The sequence below is a fragment of the Benincasa hispida genome, chromosome 7, assembly GCF_009727055.1.
Source record: "Benincasa hispida cultivar B227 chromosome 7, ASM972705v1, whole genome shotgun sequence".
NCBI lineage: Eukaryota > Viridiplantae > Streptophyta > Magnoliopsida > Cucurbitales > Cucurbitaceae > Benincasa > Benincasa hispida.
The window spans coordinates 44,115,260-44,136,934 of record NC_052355.1 but is presented as its reverse complement, the minus strand read 5'-3'; the positions used below and the strand labels follow the sequence as shown (position 1 = coordinate 44,136,934).

Sequence of the window (21,675 nt, the reverse complement as noted above, 5' to 3'; positions counted from 1 at the left end):
CTAAAGGGTCTATAGTATACCTTATCCTGGGTGACACTATGGATACGACCCACTTTGTATTTGATACAAATGCAATGATCCAACACATTTGTGTAGGCGACATCTGAGTATGGGGCTTCCTATGCAATGAGTTTACATAAGACCGGACCGCGAAATATTAACCACTAGATGTAACTCCGTTGACTATTTAGATTTCTATTTCAATATGATGACCTGGGCTACTTAGTCTTAATCCTAAGTGTATTATGAACTCTTGTTCACAAGGGATTGTCCTTTGATTTGTATGGGTGAGAGTGGTCAGTTTATCGACTCAATAAGCCTACCAATTTAAGGACAAGACCGAGAAGGGAGCTGAGAACATAATAATACAAGATGGATTTCACTCCTTCCTAACTTTAGGATAAGTACATGAATGTTCCCTTAAATAGTGTCTCCAGGACTTGAAGAAATGGCCCTACCCTCTCACCGGCCTGAAAGAGATTTCTATTTAATGAATGGACCATAAACAAGTTGTTCATTAGGGGAGCACTGGTACCTAAGGATATAGAAGTAACTCAAGGGTAAAACGATAATTTGATTAAACTAGTATTACGAACACTTGTGAAGGACTAACTTGCTATTATTGGTCTATGTCCGAAATATATCTGTAGTGAGAAACAACTATGGGTCTTTGGAGTCTACCCACAATTAATGAATATTGATTAATGTGGTTAATGAGTTTAATCAATTAATCTCATATCGTTGGAGCTTCTGATCTGTAGGTCTATAAGGTCCCCTTCCTAGCTCGTAAGGGAAATTCAGGTAAATAATTTCTTGAATAGAATTTGAAATGTTCAAATTCACTTAGGCAAATAATATAATGTTTAATGATATATTATAATATAAAGTTTATATTTTAATTAAACTTTATAATAAAATTTTAATTTTGAATATAATTCACAATTAATCTATAGGAGAATTAAATATTTGAAAGAGTTCAAATATTAATTTAATATGAATTGGATTCATATTAAAACTATATGTTATAATTAATATGTATTATATGCACATTAAAACTATAGGTTAGGAAAGAAATACAATTGAATATGATTCATTTATATGTTAAATTCAATATTTGATATTTAATTTGATAATTATTTAATTGGAGAATTAAATATTAATTTGATTTGATTTAATTTGATTTAATTAATTGAATTAAAACTATAAGTTATATGAGAAATATTTCATTTAAATATGATTTAAATGAAATCATTAATTAAATAAGATTTAATTAATTATTAATTTAATTAATATTGAATAATTTATTTAATTTTAGTTAAAAGTAACTCCCAGAAACGTGGGATGACTTCCACGTTTCACTCTCTGTCCTTTGATAAAACACCTACAAAATAATTTATGAAAACGGAGGTGTTAATGATTTTGTGATTCTTTTACAAAAAGGTTTTGTAGAAAGATTTTTCTCTCCATAAATTATCCTTATTTTTCCATAATTCTGGTTCTCACAAACCAATCCTCAAGGATTCTCAAAGAATAGGAAGGAAGCCTTTTTGGTGGTGTTTATTTCAATTAATTGGAGAATTGGTCATATTGTTTGAGTCGTCAACGCATGTTAGTAGCTATTTCCTTTTTCTGTATAATTTTTCCTATAACATGCTTAACCTAGATTTAACTTACAGTAGGTTTAATTTTGTAAATCTCTATAACCCAAGTGTATGGGTATTTCACGAATTCCTAAATTAATTTCGAGTATAGTCTTGTGTTTTCTTCCTCTGCATTAGGGCTTTGATCCCTATAGGAATATCAGTTTTTTATGGGACATTTGCAACGGGTATATATGACTTAGGGCCTCTTTGGTTTTCAATCCAAATTCTGTTTTTATGTTTTCAGATATACTAAATTCAGTGGATATGTGTTTGACAAACAAACAGAATTCTATTTCTGAAAATTGTTTTCGGATTCTATGATCAAAACAAAGTAAATTTTGAAAACAATATTTTTATGTTTTCATATATCTAGAATTTGAGTTTAAATTTTAAAATGCATAATTGTATTAAATAATGTTTAAAATATTTAGAAATATAATATATGTCATGTTATAAACTCAATTCAATTTTTAAAAAATTAAAATATTTATTATGGATTGAAACTAAATCGCCTAGGTCATCGTATTGAAATAGGAACAAAACTAGTCAACAATGTTACATCTAGTGGTTACTATTTCGCAGTTCAGTCTTATGCAAACTCTTTACATAGGATACCCTCACTCACATGTCATCTACACAAACGTGTTGGATCATTATGTTCATATTGAATATAAAGTGGGTCGTATTCATAGTATTACCAAGATGAGGTACCCAGTCTTATCCCTATACTATAGACCCTTTAGTTAAATCTCGAACATTGATCCAACATTGATCCCCGTATGTCTCCACATACAGTTCAAGACTCATAAGGCGGCCTTAGATGTTAGCTTATTGGATTTAGGGTTATTAAGATAAATTAGACAACAATACGAACAATAACATTTATTGATTGAACATCTATAACTCTTTATTGATGACGGTCAATTGATAACATTTACTATCTATGAGTTTTAGGGTATAAAATCCAATAAAATCCCACCTGAACTAAAGCTCTAGTTAGTGGGTTATACACAATCAAAGGTGGGATTATTGTAAACTAAAGCATCCATATATCTATTACATAGATGACCGAATCTATCATGCTAAATAGCAAATATATATGGATTCATGAACATCAGGTTCATTGTTGCATATGTTTCAATTACTCATATCTGAGTATAATACAATCTAGAAGATAAAGCAGATAAAGCAGATAAAGCAGATAACTTTTCTAATATACGTTTTTCATTTGAGACAGTAAAGATAATACATAGCTATTTCACATTATTCTTATTATCAGTCTCAATATGATAACCATTGCAACGTATATCTTTAAAACTTAGAAGATTTCTCTTTGATTGACTAAAGAACAATGCATTGTCAATTGTAAATTTTGTTCCTCTAGGCAGAATAATACTTGTTTTTCCAAACCCTTTAGCTAAATTTGCAAAATATGATATAGTATTGACTTTTGCACATTGTCAATTTGAAAAAATATTTTTTATTTGTAAGTATTATATGTGTAGTTGCATTATCTTCTAGACATAATTTTTCTTTGCTCATTTTTTAATCATCCAACATATGAAAATGATCCATGTTTCTTCATTAAAAGAAAATAATTACAATAAGAAAAACAACACTTCGAATATATAAAAGTTAACATTACTAAAAAAAATGAAAAATTTCAAAGAAAATGACAATATTAAGTCTAGATATTCTCAAAGTTAAAAGAAACACTTGATGTTACATCAACTGTGTCAATCTTCTCTTCAGGAGATTCAAAGAAGTTCGTCACATCTAAATTTGTCGTATGGGATGGTCAAATATGTCATTATACCGGTATGCAAAATTTGCTTTCACATTTTCCCCTTTTTTCTTCATGAATGCTTGATAGAGATCAATTAAGTGTTTGACGTACGACAGATACGTGGCCAACGTCCAATCATTCCGTATTGGAAGCATTTATTTTCAACATTTTTTTATCTCTTATCTTGTGGAGTTTTTTCTTTGTGATCATTATTTTATATGGTTCCTTTGAAATTTGAACGATTAGAACGACCACCACGAAAATAATAATTATTTTTTCCTCTGCCACGGTCACGACCTTGACCACGATCATGACCTCGACCACGATTATTAACATTCACAACATTCAGTTCAGGGAATAGTTTTGTTCCAATTGGTCGAGATACGTGGTTCTTGATCAATAACTCTTTATTTTGTTCGGACACGAGAAGACATGAAATTAGTTCATAATATTGTTTAAAACATTTCTCTCGATATTGCTGCTACAGGGGCATATTCGAGACAAGAAATGTAGAAAATGTTTTCTCTAACATATTAGCATCGATAATTTTCTCTCCGTATAACAATAATTTCAAATTTATTTTAAATAAGTGAAATTGTAATCACTTATTGATTTAAAATCTTGTAGCCTCAAATGCATCCACTCATAACGAGCTTTAGGAAGAATAATTGTTTTTTTTATGATCATACATTTCTTTCAATTTTTTTCACAAGATACGGGGATCTTTTATTGTAAGATACTTCATTTTCAATCCCTTTTGAAGATGATGACGAAAGAAAATCATAATTTTTGTTTTGTCCTAACTAAATGTCGTATTTCCTTCTTTAATTGTTTCTCCAAGGTTTATAGCATCCAAGTGGATTTCGACATCAAGTACCCATGACAAATAATTATTGTCATTAATGTCAATGGCTGCGAATTCTAGTTTCGTAAAATTTGTCATGGCAACACTAACACAAAACATTTTATTTATATTAGAAATTTAATAGGTACTAAATATGTAAAACAATATTTAATTTATTAATTATAATAAATAGGAAAAAAATCGACTTACTTTTAGGACCTACCTTCAATGAGGGAAGTGATGGAAACTCGTGCCGATAACGTGTTGTGAAATTTAAAAGCACAACAGAGCACAACGAGAACACATATGGAGAAAATATAATATAATAATATATAAATATAATAATAAATATAATATAGTATAATATAATATGAGAAATATGAGATATTATGCCAATAAAAAATATGAAAACGGAAATTTGAAGTGGTATTTCTCACCAATGTTATGTATTCTTTCAAACTACCAAATGTCACTATTTATAAACAATTTGGCAAGTAGGATGTGGTTTAACATGGACACCAAACATCAATAAGGCACATGGACAACATGAAGATTGACACGTAGCTTTTAGGATACTAAGCATTGGACATCTATTTTTATAATATTTATAATAACCAGCAATTTTTTTTAGTGTAACTATCATAAGCTCTTACATTTAAATTTTAGAATACTTATGTCATATAGTCTGTCCCGACATCACAAAACCTTTTTGTGGAAAATAAGTGATACTATTGGTTATCGTCTATAGAGTATAATATAAAATTCTTTGAGAAATTATTTTAAATGACAAAATTGTTCAAAATATTTACAAATAATAAGAAAATATCACAGTTTATCTGTGATATAACATGATAGACTACTATTTACATCTATCATAACATAGATAGACACAGATAGTAATCTATCATAGATAGACAATAAAATGTTGCTATATTCGTAAATATTTTTATTCATTTTCTTATTCCGAAAACAATTCACATTTTAATTTACGATGGATAAAATATATATTCCAATACCCCATTGGGTGTAAAAAAAAACATTAGAGGAAGGTATTAATTACCCTTTAAAGGTCACGCTAAAAAAATAAATCACGGTAGTCTAAAATATAATTTTAAATTTTCTAACAAATAAAAATGATCCATGATGAATACATATATAATTTTTTATTACCAACAATTTTGTCATCAATATGCTGGAATTTAAAAATACCCACATGGGTTAGAAATTAACTCATGTCAATTACTTGCATAAATTAACTAAAAATTAACCAACTTAAAGGAGTGATAAAAAAAATGTTGCAATTTATTAATTACAATTCTCAAGTTAACACTGTACTGGTAATACATTAAAGAAAGAAAACACCATGATCTTTATGTTCCGTCATAGATAGAGTCATTGGGAGAAAATATATATATATCATTGACAATACCCGTGATTAATAAGAATTAGACAAATATTCAAATTTGATTAGAATAAATTATAATATAAGGTAAGAATCTATATATATATATACTTGTCGCGTGGTAGAAATAGAATAGAATATTTCTCAAAAGAAAAAAAAAAAAAATAGAATAAGAAGACTAGTGAAGATAAAATGGTCAATAGCATTGAAATTACAAATTAGAGCCATTCCAAACTGAGTACATGGTTTTTAGTCAAAGTAAGCAACAACTCACCAAAAAGCCTAAATTACGTTAAAAAAATGACTTTAAACTTTACACTACGTGTCAAACCTATCATTAAACTTTAAAAAAAATTTAAAAATTAGTCCTAAACTTTCAAAATTTTCAAAACTACTCTTAAACTTTCAAAAAAAAGTTCAAAAATATTTTTACTGTTAGTTTTGTATGAAAACTATTAATGTTATATTTTAAAAATACCTACAAACTTTCAAAAGTATAAAACTACCTTTAAACTTTAAAAAAATACTTTTATCGTGGGGAGATTTTCAAAAATAGAAAAATAAGAAAAACTATTTACAGTAAATAACAAATTTTCAATTTTCTTCGATAGAGACTATAGAAACTGAGAGAAGTCTATCACCGATAAACGTTGATAGAAGTCCATCAGTGTTCGTCAATTTTTTCTTTTTTTCTTTTTTTTTTGCTATTTCTATAAATAGTTTGATTTTTTTTTATCTATAAAAATTTCCCTGTATATAAACAAAAGTCGATTTCGTTGTAAAAAAAACTCTAATTTTTACAGTATTTTTATTGTTCTTTTTCTTCTTGTTATAATCTACTTAATTAAAGTGGGCAGCTTTGTTTATTTAATTATTTTTTCCAATAAACAAATATCTAACTATTGACGAAAAGGGAGTAAGAGGGTATTGAAGAAGAGAGAAAAATAGAGACATAAGAGGGTTAGTGATTTCTATTCATATACTAATGATGAGGATATTTTTAAATTTTTCTAATTTTAAGGGTAATTTTTAAAATTCTGAATGTTTAGAGGTATTATCGTTATAAAACACTAACAGTTTCCATCCAAAGTATTTTTTAACTCTTTTTAAAAATTAAAGATATTTTAAAATTTTTTAAAGGTTAAAGATATTCTTGGCACAAAGTATAAAATTTAGGGATATTTTGTATAATATAGCCAACTAAGAAAACACATGGTTTTTAATTAAATTAATAAATTGGACCTAAGTCTTGAAGAACATTCATGATTCCATTCTGGTCTTCCCTATGGTCATCGTTTCAGAGCACCTGGCGGCTTTATTTTAATTTAATATGGTCGTTTCCAAGTTTTTTTTTCATCTCCAAATCCTACCAATTCATTGACATAAAATAGAGATATGGCCATTCGTTTTTTCATAGCAAAAACTGGACTTGTTCCTACAGAATTACGTTACCCTTTCAGAATTTTCCAATACCCTCAGCTTTAGAGCCAAAATGTTGACCAGAAAAAATGGTAAAATCAACCCTACATACTTTTCACTGATTGATTGGTAGAAGATATTGACATTGTATTTTGAATCAGAGCACTGAGGTTAGTTAAAGAGTTAGAACTAAGACCAACGGATGCCATAGACCAATGGCAGCTTTGCTTTTTGTATGAACTGTGGGCTCATTCTTGATAATAGTAGAAATTTCCAGGAAAACGACAGATACAATCTACAGTAAAATTTTGAATTTTGTTACCATGTAATGTTTTTATATTTACCTGATTCTGGGAGAGTGAACAGAAGTAAAATATCCAATATGCTTCGAGATTTTCTCCTCATTCAACTTCTAGTAGTCTAACAACATAATTAGACCGTTACTACTTCTTTGGGGGGGAAAAGAAGAATAAAATAATGAACTGAAAGTCAGCAAAATTTTATCCAACAAGAAATGGATTCTTGTTTTAGCATATGACATAATCACAACTCACAACCATTTGGTAATAATAGAGTGTAATGCTTTGAAAAACTGTAACATGTCCCTCCCTTCCCCTCTTTTTTGTAATTGTTTATTGAACCATATGGACTTGAAGATTTCTACATTTTCGTTTACGGGTATTCCATTCAAAATATCTACAGCAATTGGCCGGCACCTATCAAGCCTCTCTAAGTTTTTACTTCTGCTCCGTTGTTTTTAAGTCTTATGTTTATGCTCTCATTCTGTTGTGTTGCATTTTATTACTGTCTTACGGCTTTTGTCTTTAGTCCCTTGTGGTAAGTTTACGCAATGTCTTGATTGGAAAGTTTCGTATCTTTTTCTTAAAAAAAAAAAAAAAAAAAAAAAAAAAAAGTTCGCAGCAGAGAAGTGTAGAGCATGGGATTGCTTTCAGTTTTGAGTGAAAAGAAGCAAAAACTGGATTTGTGTTAGTGTGGAAGAGCAGAAAGCTCATACCTTGAACAGGCTCTAATAAGCATCTGGAAAAATTGTTGACATCTCACATCTGATACAAATGATAAAATTTTATGGCAGGATAGAAGTTACATAAAACAAATAAAATTATATAAACAAATGATTGGATGTCCAAGGGAGAATTCTGAAGGATTTTATTTATATTTCTTTGTATAAAAACTCTCAGGCTCGAGTATCGACATAAGCGGGCAGTGTGCAATGAAAGTGAGAAGATTATTAGCTCACCAACATTGAAGTGAAAAATTCCCCCTTGGAGCGCCATGAAAGTTGGCTCTGGATTTGGTCAGTGACGGTTAAAGTACTTTACTTGAGTTATTATGGCTTAGCGAGTCGTCGCAGTTCATTCCCTCACAGAAGCATTCATGAGGATTTGCATAAAAGTAATCTTCTTCCTTTGGCTTGTCTGGAATTGCCCTTCGTTGCATTGGCTGACCCTGTCTTTTCTCATGCGCCAATCTTACAGCAGCTGCAAAATCATCCCAAGAAAGTGTACCATTCTGGTGCATATCAAGTAATTGCACTAGCTTTTTTCTATCCAGTATTATTGATCTCTTAAACCCCAGGTATCTGTGAGCAGTATAAATTAAATCATGAGAGTTTTGAAAACTTCAGATAGAATTTAGATGCCCTACGTTCACGATAATAAAACTGGAAGAAAGCGATTGGCATACCTACGGTGACCTTCAACAACTCTTGCCATGTTACCATCATAGGTAGGAATGAAAGTGTTGCTGGCTACAGAAACCATAAAATCTAAAGCTGCCATTTGTGACGAATGATTCCGGAATAGCTTCAATTCTTCTGGGGATAACAATGCTTCCTTTTTCACCTGCAATACAATGGAGTAATACATCTAAGAAGAATTAAAATTCACTGTAGTCTAAACCTTAAAAGGCGGCTTTCTTGGCTACTACAATGTCCATTGATAGAATAGCTCACTTTTCTTGACAAAAGGCCTTTTTTTTCTTTTCTTTTTTTTCAGTTTTTTTCCTTTTTTTTCTTTTTTCGTGGAAATGAAAAAACCAGCTTGAAGTGAAAAAAAAAAAAAAATGGATTTCCCAGAGAGTTATGCTGTTAGAAGTCTCAACCAATTGTCTTCACAGACATTTTCCCAATCGGTTGCACCATTTGGAAAATTCATCCAGATGATTTCCAATGTTTTAAAAGGCCAAAGTGTGAAACCCGGATCTCAACTTCCCTACTTAAACAAGTAATTAAGGGAATTAACTAAGTGAAAGTTAAATCCTATGTTGAAGAGAAGGAAATTTCTAAGTGTTGAATAGATTTTTCTTGAGTAGTTTGGAGATAAGCTTTAACTAGTGAAAATTTTGGCTAAGTGTGAAGCCAAAAGAAACCATGCGTTTGGTGTTAATGCATAAGATGAGGCTAAAGAGAAAGGCAATCATGCGTTTGTAAGGTTGGACGCATGATTGACCGAGACATTGGCAAGAGACATTGCCCAAGTTGCTCATGCGTTGAGTTTGTGTGAGCGAGAGCAGAGAGAGCGAGATGTTGAGCGCAAGGCGCTAGGCAGACGATCGTGTAGCAAATGAGAGAGCTCAGTGATGCGGTAGGCGATCGTGCAGCAAGGTGCGGCGCTAAACGATGCGAAGGGTCGCGCTAAACGATAAGCGCTATACGATGGACGATAGTGTTAAGCACTGGGGCGTTGGCACTGCACGATCGGCATCAGCGCTAGACGATGACGCTGGGCGATGGCGATAAACGATGAGCTTAAACGATAGACGATGCGCGGGCACTAAACGATAAGACTACCCGATGGTGCCACACGATAAGTGTGAGCACTACACGATAGGCAGAATACTAAACGATGGGCGTTGCGCGATAGATGCAGGCGCTGGACAATGACGCTCTGCGATGAACAGATGCATTAGACGATAAGGCGTCGATGCTACACGATGGAGGTAAACGATGGGCACGACAGCTAAGCGATAGACTATGCGCAAGATCGTTGAGAGCGAGATCGTTTACTAAACGATTGAGCTACACGATGGGGCGTTGATGCTATACGATGGACGCAGATACTAAACGATTACAGCGAGAGATTCATTAAGCGATTGAGTCAAGCAATGATGTGCAAGAGCTGCACGATGGACTAAGCGATGGAGCGGTGTTGAGGCTTGCGTTACACAAGGTTGATGAGCTCATCCGGACAAATGGCTATACCAAGAGAAGTTTGAGCTTGAGTTAGTAGGATCTGGACGAATTAAGTTTCATGCAAAGGAAGTCTTATGCATGAGGAAGACAACTCAAGTAGGTGAATGGCATGGAAGTAGGTGAATGGCAGCAAAGGAAGTAGGTGGTGGCAAAACATGATGCAAACACTCCAAAGTAGGAGGTGTCTTGCATTGAGACTTGGTAAAGATGATAAGGATCGTTTCCTTTGGCCTATAAATACCACCACAAGATGTCTCTCCCATTCAGAAGCTAAATCCTCTTCAAAGAACATAAGGAAGAGTGTTAGAAGATGGATTTGGAAGAGACCATGCGTTGATCATGAAGGGCATGCGTCGGTCATGAAGTTCCAAAAGGAGGAGATGCTGTCGGACAGTGAAGTCTGGAAGTAGCATCAACTTAGTACGAAGATTTCTCCCAGAATATTCGTGCGTTTGGAGTGATTCCAAAGCCACCTGAAAGCTGAGAGAGTCTAGTTTTTAAGGTAGGGTTGCCGGAGAAGAAGCTCCAAGGAATGGAGCTGGAGAGTGAAGAAAAGACAGAAGGGTCAAACTGTTGGGTAAGCTTGGGCCAGTCTTGATGTTTAGAGGATTCCGGCCAAACCACAAGAAGTTCTGAGCTAAGATTTTAAGGTAAGCTTCCTAAGACATTTTAGAACATGTTGGTAGAAGGAAACATCCCGAAATAAGGCTTGGGACTATGAGTAATCTGAGCTTTAAGTTGAATCTGGATCCTATGGTTCAAAAGGGAGCCCGAGGTGATCAAGGAACTTCTAGAAAGGAGGATTCCTACCTTACCAAGGTGAGTGGTATTCCCCTTAAGTCCTAAAGTATATCTTTTAGAGTAAATTGTATATGCTTATGTTATGAATGAGTAATTAGCATGAGAATGAGAATATGTGAACGGGAGGGTCAGGGGGTCAATAGACCTAGTTCCTGAGCCCAAATAGAATCTCACGGGATGGTCAGGGGACCGAGAGGTCTAGTTCCTGAGCCTGTGGGGGGAACCTCGTATAGAATGGTCAGAGGGCCGACAAACCTAGCTTCTGAGCCCATAAGCGGGAAGCTACGTGCACATAGGAGACATTAGGAACAAAGGGAAACGCAAGAGAGTAAGCATTTATGATTAGTAACAGTTAACTATCTACCGTGCATGTAGATAGGAGTTGAGACCAGACTCATTCAAAGCAGAGATTTGAGTATTAACCTCGTATTTATGATATGCTTGTTATTATGAGTTGAAATAGACTCTAGAAGTTGCTTACCACTCACTGAGCTTTGTGAAGCTCATTCTTTTCTATCATGTTTTCTTTCCAGGTAGCGAAAGATGAGGAGTTCCTGGGTGCTGCTAAAGTCAAGGTCTGCCACAAGCCACAGTCATACTTCCAGGGTTTTAGAATTATTGATGTAAACTTTGTAGTTAAGCTTTGGAGTTGTATAAACATTACATTGTAGTAATAAAATGAGCCTACTCAATCAGTTGTTGTTATTCCCTTGACTTAAAGTTTACTGAGTGTAGTAAGGAAGAGTTGGACAGTAGGTATCACAAGAGGTTGGTATCTACGGTCCCTCATGCCTCTCCTCGGGCTCAGGAGACGGGCTCGGGGCGGGGTGTGACACAAAGGCAGCCTTGAGGCTTTTCTTCTTCAAGAGGCGGGGCGTAAGCTTCGAGGCAGTATGAGGCGTAAGCCTCAAATAGTAAATTAAAAACATTTTGCAAAACCTAAGTTGGTATAAACAAGTATTGTTAAACATGATAGTCATATAAAAGTGTAAAAAGAAACTTCGCCCACACAATTTTCACTTAATAAAAAATTCTAAAAGAACATCTTCATCATTATTATTACTACTATTATCATTAATAGGATTGATTTATACTATAAATGTCTACCTTCAGCTTTCTTAAGGTCACAACAGTAAAAATAATCCTAGTTCAAATTCTCACAACTCAAACCTTAATATTCTTTAAGAATTAGGCATATCACTATTATTTTTCTAACCACTAGGAGAGGCATACAAATCTTATGCCTCAGTGCGTTTTCACAAAGGTGCAAGCCTCTTATGGCTCAACAAATGTCTAAATCTCGAGGCTAAAACTTAGAGCTCGCCTCAAGGCGTAAGCCTCAATAGCTTTTTAAACATTGTTGACTTCATAATACTATATATAATGTCGTCTCCTCTGAGTTCCAGCCAATCGCCTTCACAGACATATTTCAGATGAAGTCACATCAAAAGGTGAAAATTTGAGCACAAGATATTATGATAGTACTCACAATCATTGGGAAGGTTGCCCTAAGAGTTGCAAGTCTCCGTTCACTACCATAAATCTCACCGGCAGCAATATATATTTGTGTCTCCTTGTTAAAACCCAAGGCCTGTAATGTCAGTGCTGCTTCCTCCGGGGTCAGAGGACATAGACCTTGTGATCTCCTCTCATCAGACAAGATCTCTTTCTCCCTCCACCAAGGGAATGCATATCTGGATAAAGTTCAACTATAGAGATTAGTATTTCACCTGAGCAGCATCTCCAGATGCTCAGCTTGGTATAAAGCACAATGATTGCAGAGAGAGTTAAGAGACTAGAAGGTTATATAAACCAGAATATTTAGAGGGAGAAATAAATATAAACACCTAAAAAACTTGCTCTTGCAATTGAGAACCACCGACACAATATTTTATATTCCTTTTTTTTTTATATCAGAAAATGGTAGTGTATAATTAGGCATATCATGAACAGTAATAATGAAAAAATTTCAGTGACTGGATCAATTTAGAAACCTCATCTGTTTGAGCTCGTCAGCTTCTTCCTTTGTACAGCCATGTGTACAACCTGAAAAGGCCAGCATATCCATCTCGTATCTCAGATGCAAGACCACAAAAGGACCCTTTTCTCGAAGTAGACGAATTAACTTATGACCCAGTGTCTCAATCTGAGGGGAGAATTTCAGTGCCTGGAAATTAACACGACACCTGAGTTTTTGTAGATAAACTGGGAGTCCATTGTTTGCCAAGCGTGTATCTGTTTTATTAAAATGTAACACTGTATGCTTCTTAATGAGAGGAAGAATCTGCATATGGATTTTAAGGCATTAGATTAAAAGGTCAGAAGGAAACATAGAGATATAGATAAGAGTATAAGATGTTTCTATAGTTGACCATAAAAAATATTCTTAAAATTTCTGTTTCTCAAGCTCCAACTTTAAACTGCTGTGGAAATACAATGATATGCAAAAATGATTATGAGTCTATGACTTATCTAAGATGTAAATAACTGCAACCAACAAGAACAGAGAGAAATGTAATACCAGTACACCAAATCATTATATCACAAGCCATAAAGTATAAAAATATACATTAAACACAACTCGACAAGACAAAAGACAACACATTCATCTAAAAGAAATTAGGACATACAGAACAAAGACATGAAGAATATATTTATTTAATAAAATGTACTTATAATTAGGGTAATTGTTTTAAGCAATAAAATTGCTGAAAATATTTTTAGGCACAGCAAAATGTTAATATAGATCGTGATAGACTGCGATAGACTTCTATCACTGACACTGATAGATATCTATTGCGGTCTATCGCCGATAGATAGTGAATTTTTGCTATATTTATAAATAAGTTGACTCGTTTTTCTTTATTTGAAAACAGCCCAAACTATAATATTTTTTAATAATAATAAGTACTACTAGAAAAAAAATAAAAGTAAAAATAAAAAACATGACCATACTCAAGGATTTAATGGGCATTATTTTGTTCCCTGAGTTTTGAGGAATAGATGCGTTTAGTCTCTCGTATTTTAAATTGACCAATTTAGTTCCCAAATATTCAAAAATAGGTTTAAAAGGTCTCTCTATTCAAAAAAAATATATTACAAAATTGAACAAAAAATTGCCTAATGCTGAAGTGGCAAGATGAGTTGTAAAAGAACTATTTTTTTTCATCTCGTCTTTCTCTCAACCCCTCTTAATGTTGTCTCTTTCTCTCTCTTATCCTATCTCCACCCTCTCCATTGCTAAATTTCCAAAAAAACTGAAAAAAAAAAATAGAAAATCTTTCATTCTCCTCTCTCATATTATGCCCCTTTGGCTCTTCTAGCAGAAAGAAGAGAGAACAGAGAAAAAGAAACCACTCTGTCGACGTTTGTTCAAAGTCCATAATATGTCTTTGCATTGCTCGGATTGACACTACTATTGAGAGTGAAAAAATATCTGCAAACTCAGGGGAAAAAAAAATAGAAATTGAAAATGGGAAATGTTTATGAGCACCAGCTAAATAGAGCAGGCATACCTCTAAGCTAATTAAACTTCTTTTACACAGATTCAAGAACTTGAGCTTCTCTGGAGCTATATATCAACAAGATCACAGTGTTGTAGCTGCTCGAGATCAAACAATTTCTCAAGAGCTCAGACTAGAAATTAACTAAAAAAGAGAACAATCCAAGTAAAAATTAAGTATGAATCAACAAATGCATCTGCTTGTGTTGGAGAGCTATAAGTGATGATCAAAGTATCCGAGAGAAAGAGTGGGAAGGTAATGCGCTTTCCATCTTTTCCGGGATGCCTTTTAGTTTGTTGCTTTGAGTTATCTCCTCCAGATACTATCTCAAAAAGATTTTTTTTTTTTTTTCCAAATTTTATGAAAATTTAGCAATGGAGAGGGTGGAAAGAGGATAAAAGAGAGAGAATGAGAGAAAGAAAGAGGGCACACGAAGAGGGGGAGTGAGAAAGAAGAGAGATGAAAAAACAGTTTTTTTACAACTCATCTTGCCACTTCAGTCGTCAATTTTTGTTCAGTTTTTCTTTTTTTTTAAAAAAGATAGGGACTTAAACCTATTTTGAAAACTTAGGGATTAAATTGGCCAATTTAAAACATGAGGGACTAAACGTACCTATTTCTCAAAACTCAGGGACCAAAAAGGTATTTCTTCTTTTTTTTTTTTTATTAAAATAAACTAATAGATCCCGAATATATTGAAAGATAAACAATAACGAAAATACAAGATAAACCAAGTGTTTGACGTACTTGGACCCTCCCCTCCCGAAAGACTCTCAAGCCCTAAATCATTCACCAAAATGTTCCTTGCTTTTCCCCTTCCCTATCCTTGTATTTATAACCAAACTTCCCTAACAAACTATTTATCTAATTACTAATATACCCCTAATCCCCTAATAACCCCTAATACCCAATCCTGTCAGAAACATGACGTATTAAGCAGAAGCCAAGGAAAAAAATTTAAAGAAAAAAAATGGGCAAGGGGGAAGAGAGATCCCCCTCCCTCAAAATGAACAAGCGAAAGAGGCTAAAAGTATAGCTTTCCTGTTTTATTTGGATCGTGGACAAGCTGTGATTCCAAAAGAATTTCCCATTTTTGGTGCACCACCAAGAAGCTATAAACGGACTGTTGCTACAAAAAGTATCAAGGAAGAAAACCTATCCTAAAAAATAGGACGATTTCTCTCAAGCCAAAGATTTCAAAGAAGCACTCTGACTGACATGGGCCATAAAACCTTTCCTCTCTCCCAAAGAAAGAATTGCAAAAGACCTTCCAATCTAAGTTGATGAAATCTATCGAGTAGTTATAAGACAATCATATTATATCTTAAACAATTTTAAAGAAACAAGATAAATCTTCAAAATAACTGTCGCAGTGATATTCTTTTAATTTGAAAAAGCGTGAGAACTAGAAGTCCCATCTATTTTTTACAGTTGTAGAAATTGATAAGACACACGGTTAAAGAGGGTAGCAAACACATTGATCAAACCAGAAGGGAAAATTGCCTATGTGACTAAACCATAGAGAAAATTTCCTATTTAACAACTAATCCTTTCTGCTGTCTCCACACTTACTCCACTTTATGCCCCTTTAGATATCAATCACCAAGCACAACTCTAAGAGTGGTGTTTGGCTCACCAACATGAGTTGAGTTGAGTTGGTATAATATACCAACTCAATGTTTGGCCCACTAACTTTCAATGTTGGTGGAGTTGAGTTGGTATATTTTACCAACTCCCCCCAACTCTCCCTTCTTCCAATATTTTCAATGGCTCCACCCATCAGCCACTGTCAGTGACTATCGCTACCATACTCCGATAACCAACTCCGGTCTCCGACAACCACCTCCAATGACAACTCCGATGACCAACTTGGGGCTCCAACACCACCTTCGATGACAACTCTGACGACCACCTTCGCACGACCAACTCCAACGACCAATTCCGGGCTCCGACAATCATCTCCAATGACAATTCCGATGATCCAACTCCAATGACCATTTCGCGTGACCAACTTTGATGACCAATTTCAACCTCCAACAACAAACTCCAATTACCACTCCGACAACCACCTCCGACTACAAACTTCGACAAAAATCTCCTTCAATGACCACCTTTAAGCAAGCAACCTCGATGACCAACTCCAGGCTTTGACAACCACCTCCCACGACAAACTCTAGCAACCGACTCTAATACCACCTTCATGCGACCAACTTTAGGATCCAACAACCACCTCCGACTACAAACTTCAGCGAAAATCATCTTCAATAATCAACTTCAACGACCACCTTCGCACGACCAACTCCGGGCTTCAAAAACCACCTTCGACAACAAACTCCAATGACCAACTCTAATACCACCCTCATGCGACCAACTTTAGGCTCCGACAACCACCTCTAACTCAAACTTTAGCGAAAATCATCTTCAATAATAACTTTGACAACTACTTCCAACTATTATATGATTGATGACTGTTAAAGTATGTTGTAGGGTTGTTGATCGTATCAATAATAGTATTCTGTTTACATTAAGTGCAATATTTATACGTAGAAATTTGTAAAATATATTTTTATTTAATTGAATTCACATAGTAAATGAATGTTAAGAATATTTTGAAAAGTATGTATATAGTCGAAAAGTATACAACATATAACAAAAAAAAAAAAAAAAACCCATAAAATTGAGATTTTTTCCTATAACATTTTCTAACAAAAATTAGTGAAAATTTGTGATTTGTTCCCTGATGATCCTCCAAATTTGAAGGAATTGAAAGTGAAACTGTTGAAGAAATGTGGTGACATTCAATTGATTGCTAAGATGATGGGGGAGATCTTTTTTAAAAAAGAAAATCATGATAGAGTAGAAATACAGTGCAACAACAAGAAGAAGAAGAAAATGAAGAAAGTGATGATGAAATTCATGGAGAAAAATTAGAAATCAAAAGTTTTATTTCTCTTTGATTTCTCATTTTATTTAACCATATTTATGCAAGCAATGTAGTGGGTTAATTGTTGTCTATTACTCAAAAAAAGAAAGAAAGAAAGAAAAATTTTAAAAATTAAAAGAAAAAGAATTGCCGTCCATATTTTATTTAAACAAAATGGGTAGAATTATTGAATAAAAAAAATTCAAAACAAAAATAGTAAACATAAAAGCAGATTATTTAGAGTTTAAAAAATTGCACTAGATATTTTAGACGTATGAACTCAACTTCGCATCCCAAGCACAGACATATAAACTCTACACATATATGAATTTTACAGTATATCTGAAGACATTTTATCTCAACTCAGCACCCCAAACAGCCCCTAACTAATTTTCATCTTCTCTCTTGCATCTTGCTTTTTCCTTGTCTCTCACCCTAAACATGCCCAAACCACATCTCATCATGTCTGAAGTTTGTCTGCATGCTTGGCCATGTCAATGTACCAAATATGTCCAACACCAACACTCGCATCCTGGTAAATGCTTGGGCGACCTAGCCATGTAGCATTTGCCCATATAAATATTTTTACTGAGTTTCATGTATGCTTTGTTCATCAATTTTTTGTCTCACATGATCTGCAACTATGCTGATAAACTGAAATCATTCTTGCAGAACGTAAGAAAGAGTTAAAAGTATCATCTTCATTCCCCTTTTTCAGCCACTTGTCCAAACGACTCCCTTCTCCTCGAATATTGAAAGAGCCCTTTGAGGGCATAAATTTTGCAAATAAACTGAATTTCTTTGGCTGTTTTTCTAAATATTGACAATTACATCTGGACTTTTTATAGAACAGAAAATAAACCAAACTTTTCCCGATCCATCATTTTCTCTGACATAATAGGGCGCATGCGTCAAGAGCAATCCAGCATACATAAAATGCTAAATTTAGAAATGCCTAAAACAATTATCAGTTCCCATCATGTGTAGATGTCTTGATCCAATTACATTGGATTCGCTCATAGAAGTTAAAATATTCCTTAAAACTTCACAACTCGCATCATTCAGTAAAAAAATTATACGGGCCTATGGTAGGTTTGCAATATATCATCTCTAGAAACCATGGGACAACTGACGTGGAGGGGTCTACTAAGCGTTTCCCCAACAGTACCTCCTTTTGCCCTTAGACATCAATGTGGGTGATGATACTTCCAGAAGATTTTGGAGGATGTTTGGTACAATAACAATCATCTAAGGGATCTATACAAGGCCGGTATAATCTCTCTGAGCATGAACAAAATGATTTGCACTCCAGTTGGGTTGGCAGATGACCTCACTAGGTTCAAGTAAAGGCAACAAAAAGTTGACGGTACTCCATGCCCACAGTAGCAGTGAAACCACTGAATCAGGGAAGACTCAATTTAGACCAAGCATTCTCTGAACAAGATAATAATCTCAAATCTGCACTTGGTTGGTGTCTACATACAATTTGAAAATATCCTAGATTCATCATTTGACCATCCAAGGAACCTAAATTTGCATCGAATAAGTCATATGAAAAACTAGGCGTGATGATGATAACCCATTATTTCCGCAATTGAATGATGAACATTCTCATGCACTACCTTCTGATCTTGGTTGTGTATATATATATAAAAGAAAGATGAAAAATAGTACAAGTGAGAAAATGTAATACAAACCTGTTCTAAATAATATTTTTCATTTGACCAGCTAACTGGAGGCATGGCAAATGATATAAATCCATATTTCCTATTGAACTTTTTGGGTAGTCTCCTGACAATGCGGACTTCGTCTCTCAGTGAATCAATAAAATGCTTCACATTAAATATGTCATCAAAATTGCTGCACGAGAGCTCAGTGTTAACATACTGCAATTTTTGTAAAAGAAAGTAACCAAATCACAGATTGCAAGAAAAGGAACATACCTAGGGTCCGCCCAAAAAGATGTTTTATCAAGTTCTGGGACAACCAATGTCAAGTTCAAAAGGCGAGCTACGGTCACCATATCACAGATCTGAAATGCTTAATTAGATGAGTCCAATATAACATCCTTTCAAGGAAACTACAAACAATAATAATGGGCACAAATTGGGAAAACGGGGGGAAAGAAGTAGCAAGTCAAACAGTGCACACCGCAGCACGCATCTGATTTAAGCCCCCATTGCAGGACACCCGAAGATAACCATTACTTGAATAGTTTCCTGCACAAATTGAGGTCATAATTTTAGAGGTTGAATGAAATGGAAGCCAGATTAGAATGGATGAGTTATACAAGTAGCTCAACAGTGATGCCAATAAAGTTCCATAGCTTATTTTATTGGAAGAAAGTAAAGGAAAATAGATTCCATAAATTTTAAAAGGATACTAATATCATTGCTTGAAACAGAATAAGCACTTCTATGAAATAAGCTTCATTGATCAGATAACACATTTCGACATCAGGTAATATATAGAAGAACATTGGTAATTCCAAAATTCATATATATTTATAATCCCAAGCAAAAAAAGACCAACAACCAAGAGGTGTCAGTGAACTCTATAGTCCCTGCTCTAAAGCGAAACAGATCTACTAGCCGAACGATTCAATGATTCTATTCCACAATGAGATAAACCCTTTTTTTAACCAGAAACGTAACAATAATAAGGAGATAAACTAAATCCCATTATAGCTACCCTCGTATGCATCGTTTTCAAACGAAGACAATCCAATGAGAACGGTGATTATGTTGATACCTCGAGACATGCCCTTAGGCAATACTTACAAATTAAGAACAAACGTATTTATGCATAGCTCATTACACCTATTAAACACATTACACCCCACAACGAAAGACAGATTGAGGTTAAGGAACTCACTTGCTGGAAGAAGCGGCGTTGATTGAATAGACTCTTCGACGTGTAGAGAGAGCGGAATCCCAGTAAATTGCGAAATCCGATTGGTTATATTTGATATAAAAAGGGGATGCCATAGCTTCCCAAATGCAACAAGCTGAACCAAAAATGTCCAAAGCAAAATGCTGGAACAAACACGAACAAACCAAACCTGCAAACGGGTCCTCGGAATTACAGGAGCTGGGAGTTTATCGGACCTGACCTGTATACTCTCAGATCTAACTTCCATTGCTCCGCTAAACACCACATTGCTGCCTCATTCAAAGAACCCACCAACCCAACCAATTCCCACTTTCAAAATATCCATTTTAGGGCTTAAGATTTCCAGATTTCCATCACCGTTAAGGGATTGAAGCCCGCTCAACACCCAAGAACGGGGAAGAACAGCTTATAATAAACTAAATTGTCGCGCAAATGGGTTCAGCTCGAGGAATCAAATCTCAATCGATGGAAACCCCATAAAGCTGAATCGGGCAATCGGCAATCAATCAACTTCAGGTAACGGAATATTTGGATATACAAAATGATGGGGGTGCGGGGTGGAGGTGGCGATTCACGAGCTAAAAATGAAGAAAATTAAACCCGAACAACTAAATAAATGCCTTCTCAACTAAACTTTGCCGCAAATTTCTGCCCTTTCCTATTATTTCTAAATTATGAAACTCAAATAGGGAAGAGAATGATGAAAATTGCCGTGGGACTTCAAAATAATGACTAACGTTTTGATGTTGAATCAAATACTAGAAAGTCTATTAGAAATTTGATGTGTTTAGTTTATTTTATTATTTTTCTTCAGAAATGGACGAATGTCACCCTATTTTTATAAACAACTAGCTCTGCTTCTGCTGGAGAAAATGACATTTCTTACGATATACATATATCATACCTAGTTTTAGAGTATAATTTGTAACATCAATGCAAAATCAATTTATAAATTGATTGTTGTTTTTAATATTTATTTAAGTGATCTAAAAATCCCAACAACTTGTGATTTGAGTTCTAGATTAAATTAATTCACGTGTTCATCTAAAAATAATTTAGATTATATCGAATCAATTTAAAATATTTTAAAAGGTATACATATAAATAATTCTTTTCCATTATTCGTTCTCAACGATTTTTCAATATATATATATATATATATATTATTTTTATCTTTTCAATTGAAATAAGTTATTAAAATAACTAAATATGTGTTTTAAATATTATCATTTGACTTTTTCAAAAATAAAA

The 21,675-nt window shown here is 34.0% G+C and overlaps 1 protein-coding gene across 1 annotated transcript; it reads right to left on the bottom strand.

Moving 5' to 3' along the window:
* Nucleotides 1-8,047: 8,047 nt before the first annotated feature.
* On the bottom strand, nt 8,048-21,208 carry LOC120081517 (rhamnogalacturonan I rhamnosyltransferase 1). Its single transcript, XM_039036473.1, has 8 exons — nt 20,407-21,208; nt 19,684-19,751; nt 19,476-19,564; nt 19,230-19,392; nt 13,101-13,390; nt 12,596-12,800; nt 8,799-8,956; nt 8,048-8,694 (listed from the first exon to the last, which is right to left on the bottom strand). The coding sequence occupies exons 1-8, from the start codon at nt 20,669-20,671 to the stop codon at nt 8,421-8,423; spliced, it is 1,512 nt and encodes a 503-aa protein (XP_038892401.1). The 5' UTR covers nt 20,672-21,208; the 3' UTR covers nt 8,048-8,420.
* Between the last annotated feature and the right edge of the window lie 467 nt (nt 21,209-21,675).

Coding starts and splice junctions, on each gene's coding strand:
- LOC120081517 (XM_039036473.1), bottom strand. CDS start 20,671: ATGGAAGTTAGATCTGAGAGTATACAGGTCAGGTCCGATAAACTCCCA. Junction 12,801..13,100: donor GACGAGCTCAAACAGATGAG/GTTTCTAAATTG, acceptor AACTTTATCCAG/ATATGCATTCCCTTGGTGGA. Junction 8,957..12,595: donor GGGCAACCTTCCCAATGATT/GTGAGTACTATC, acceptor ATTGTATTGCAG/GTGAAAAAGGAAGCATTGTT.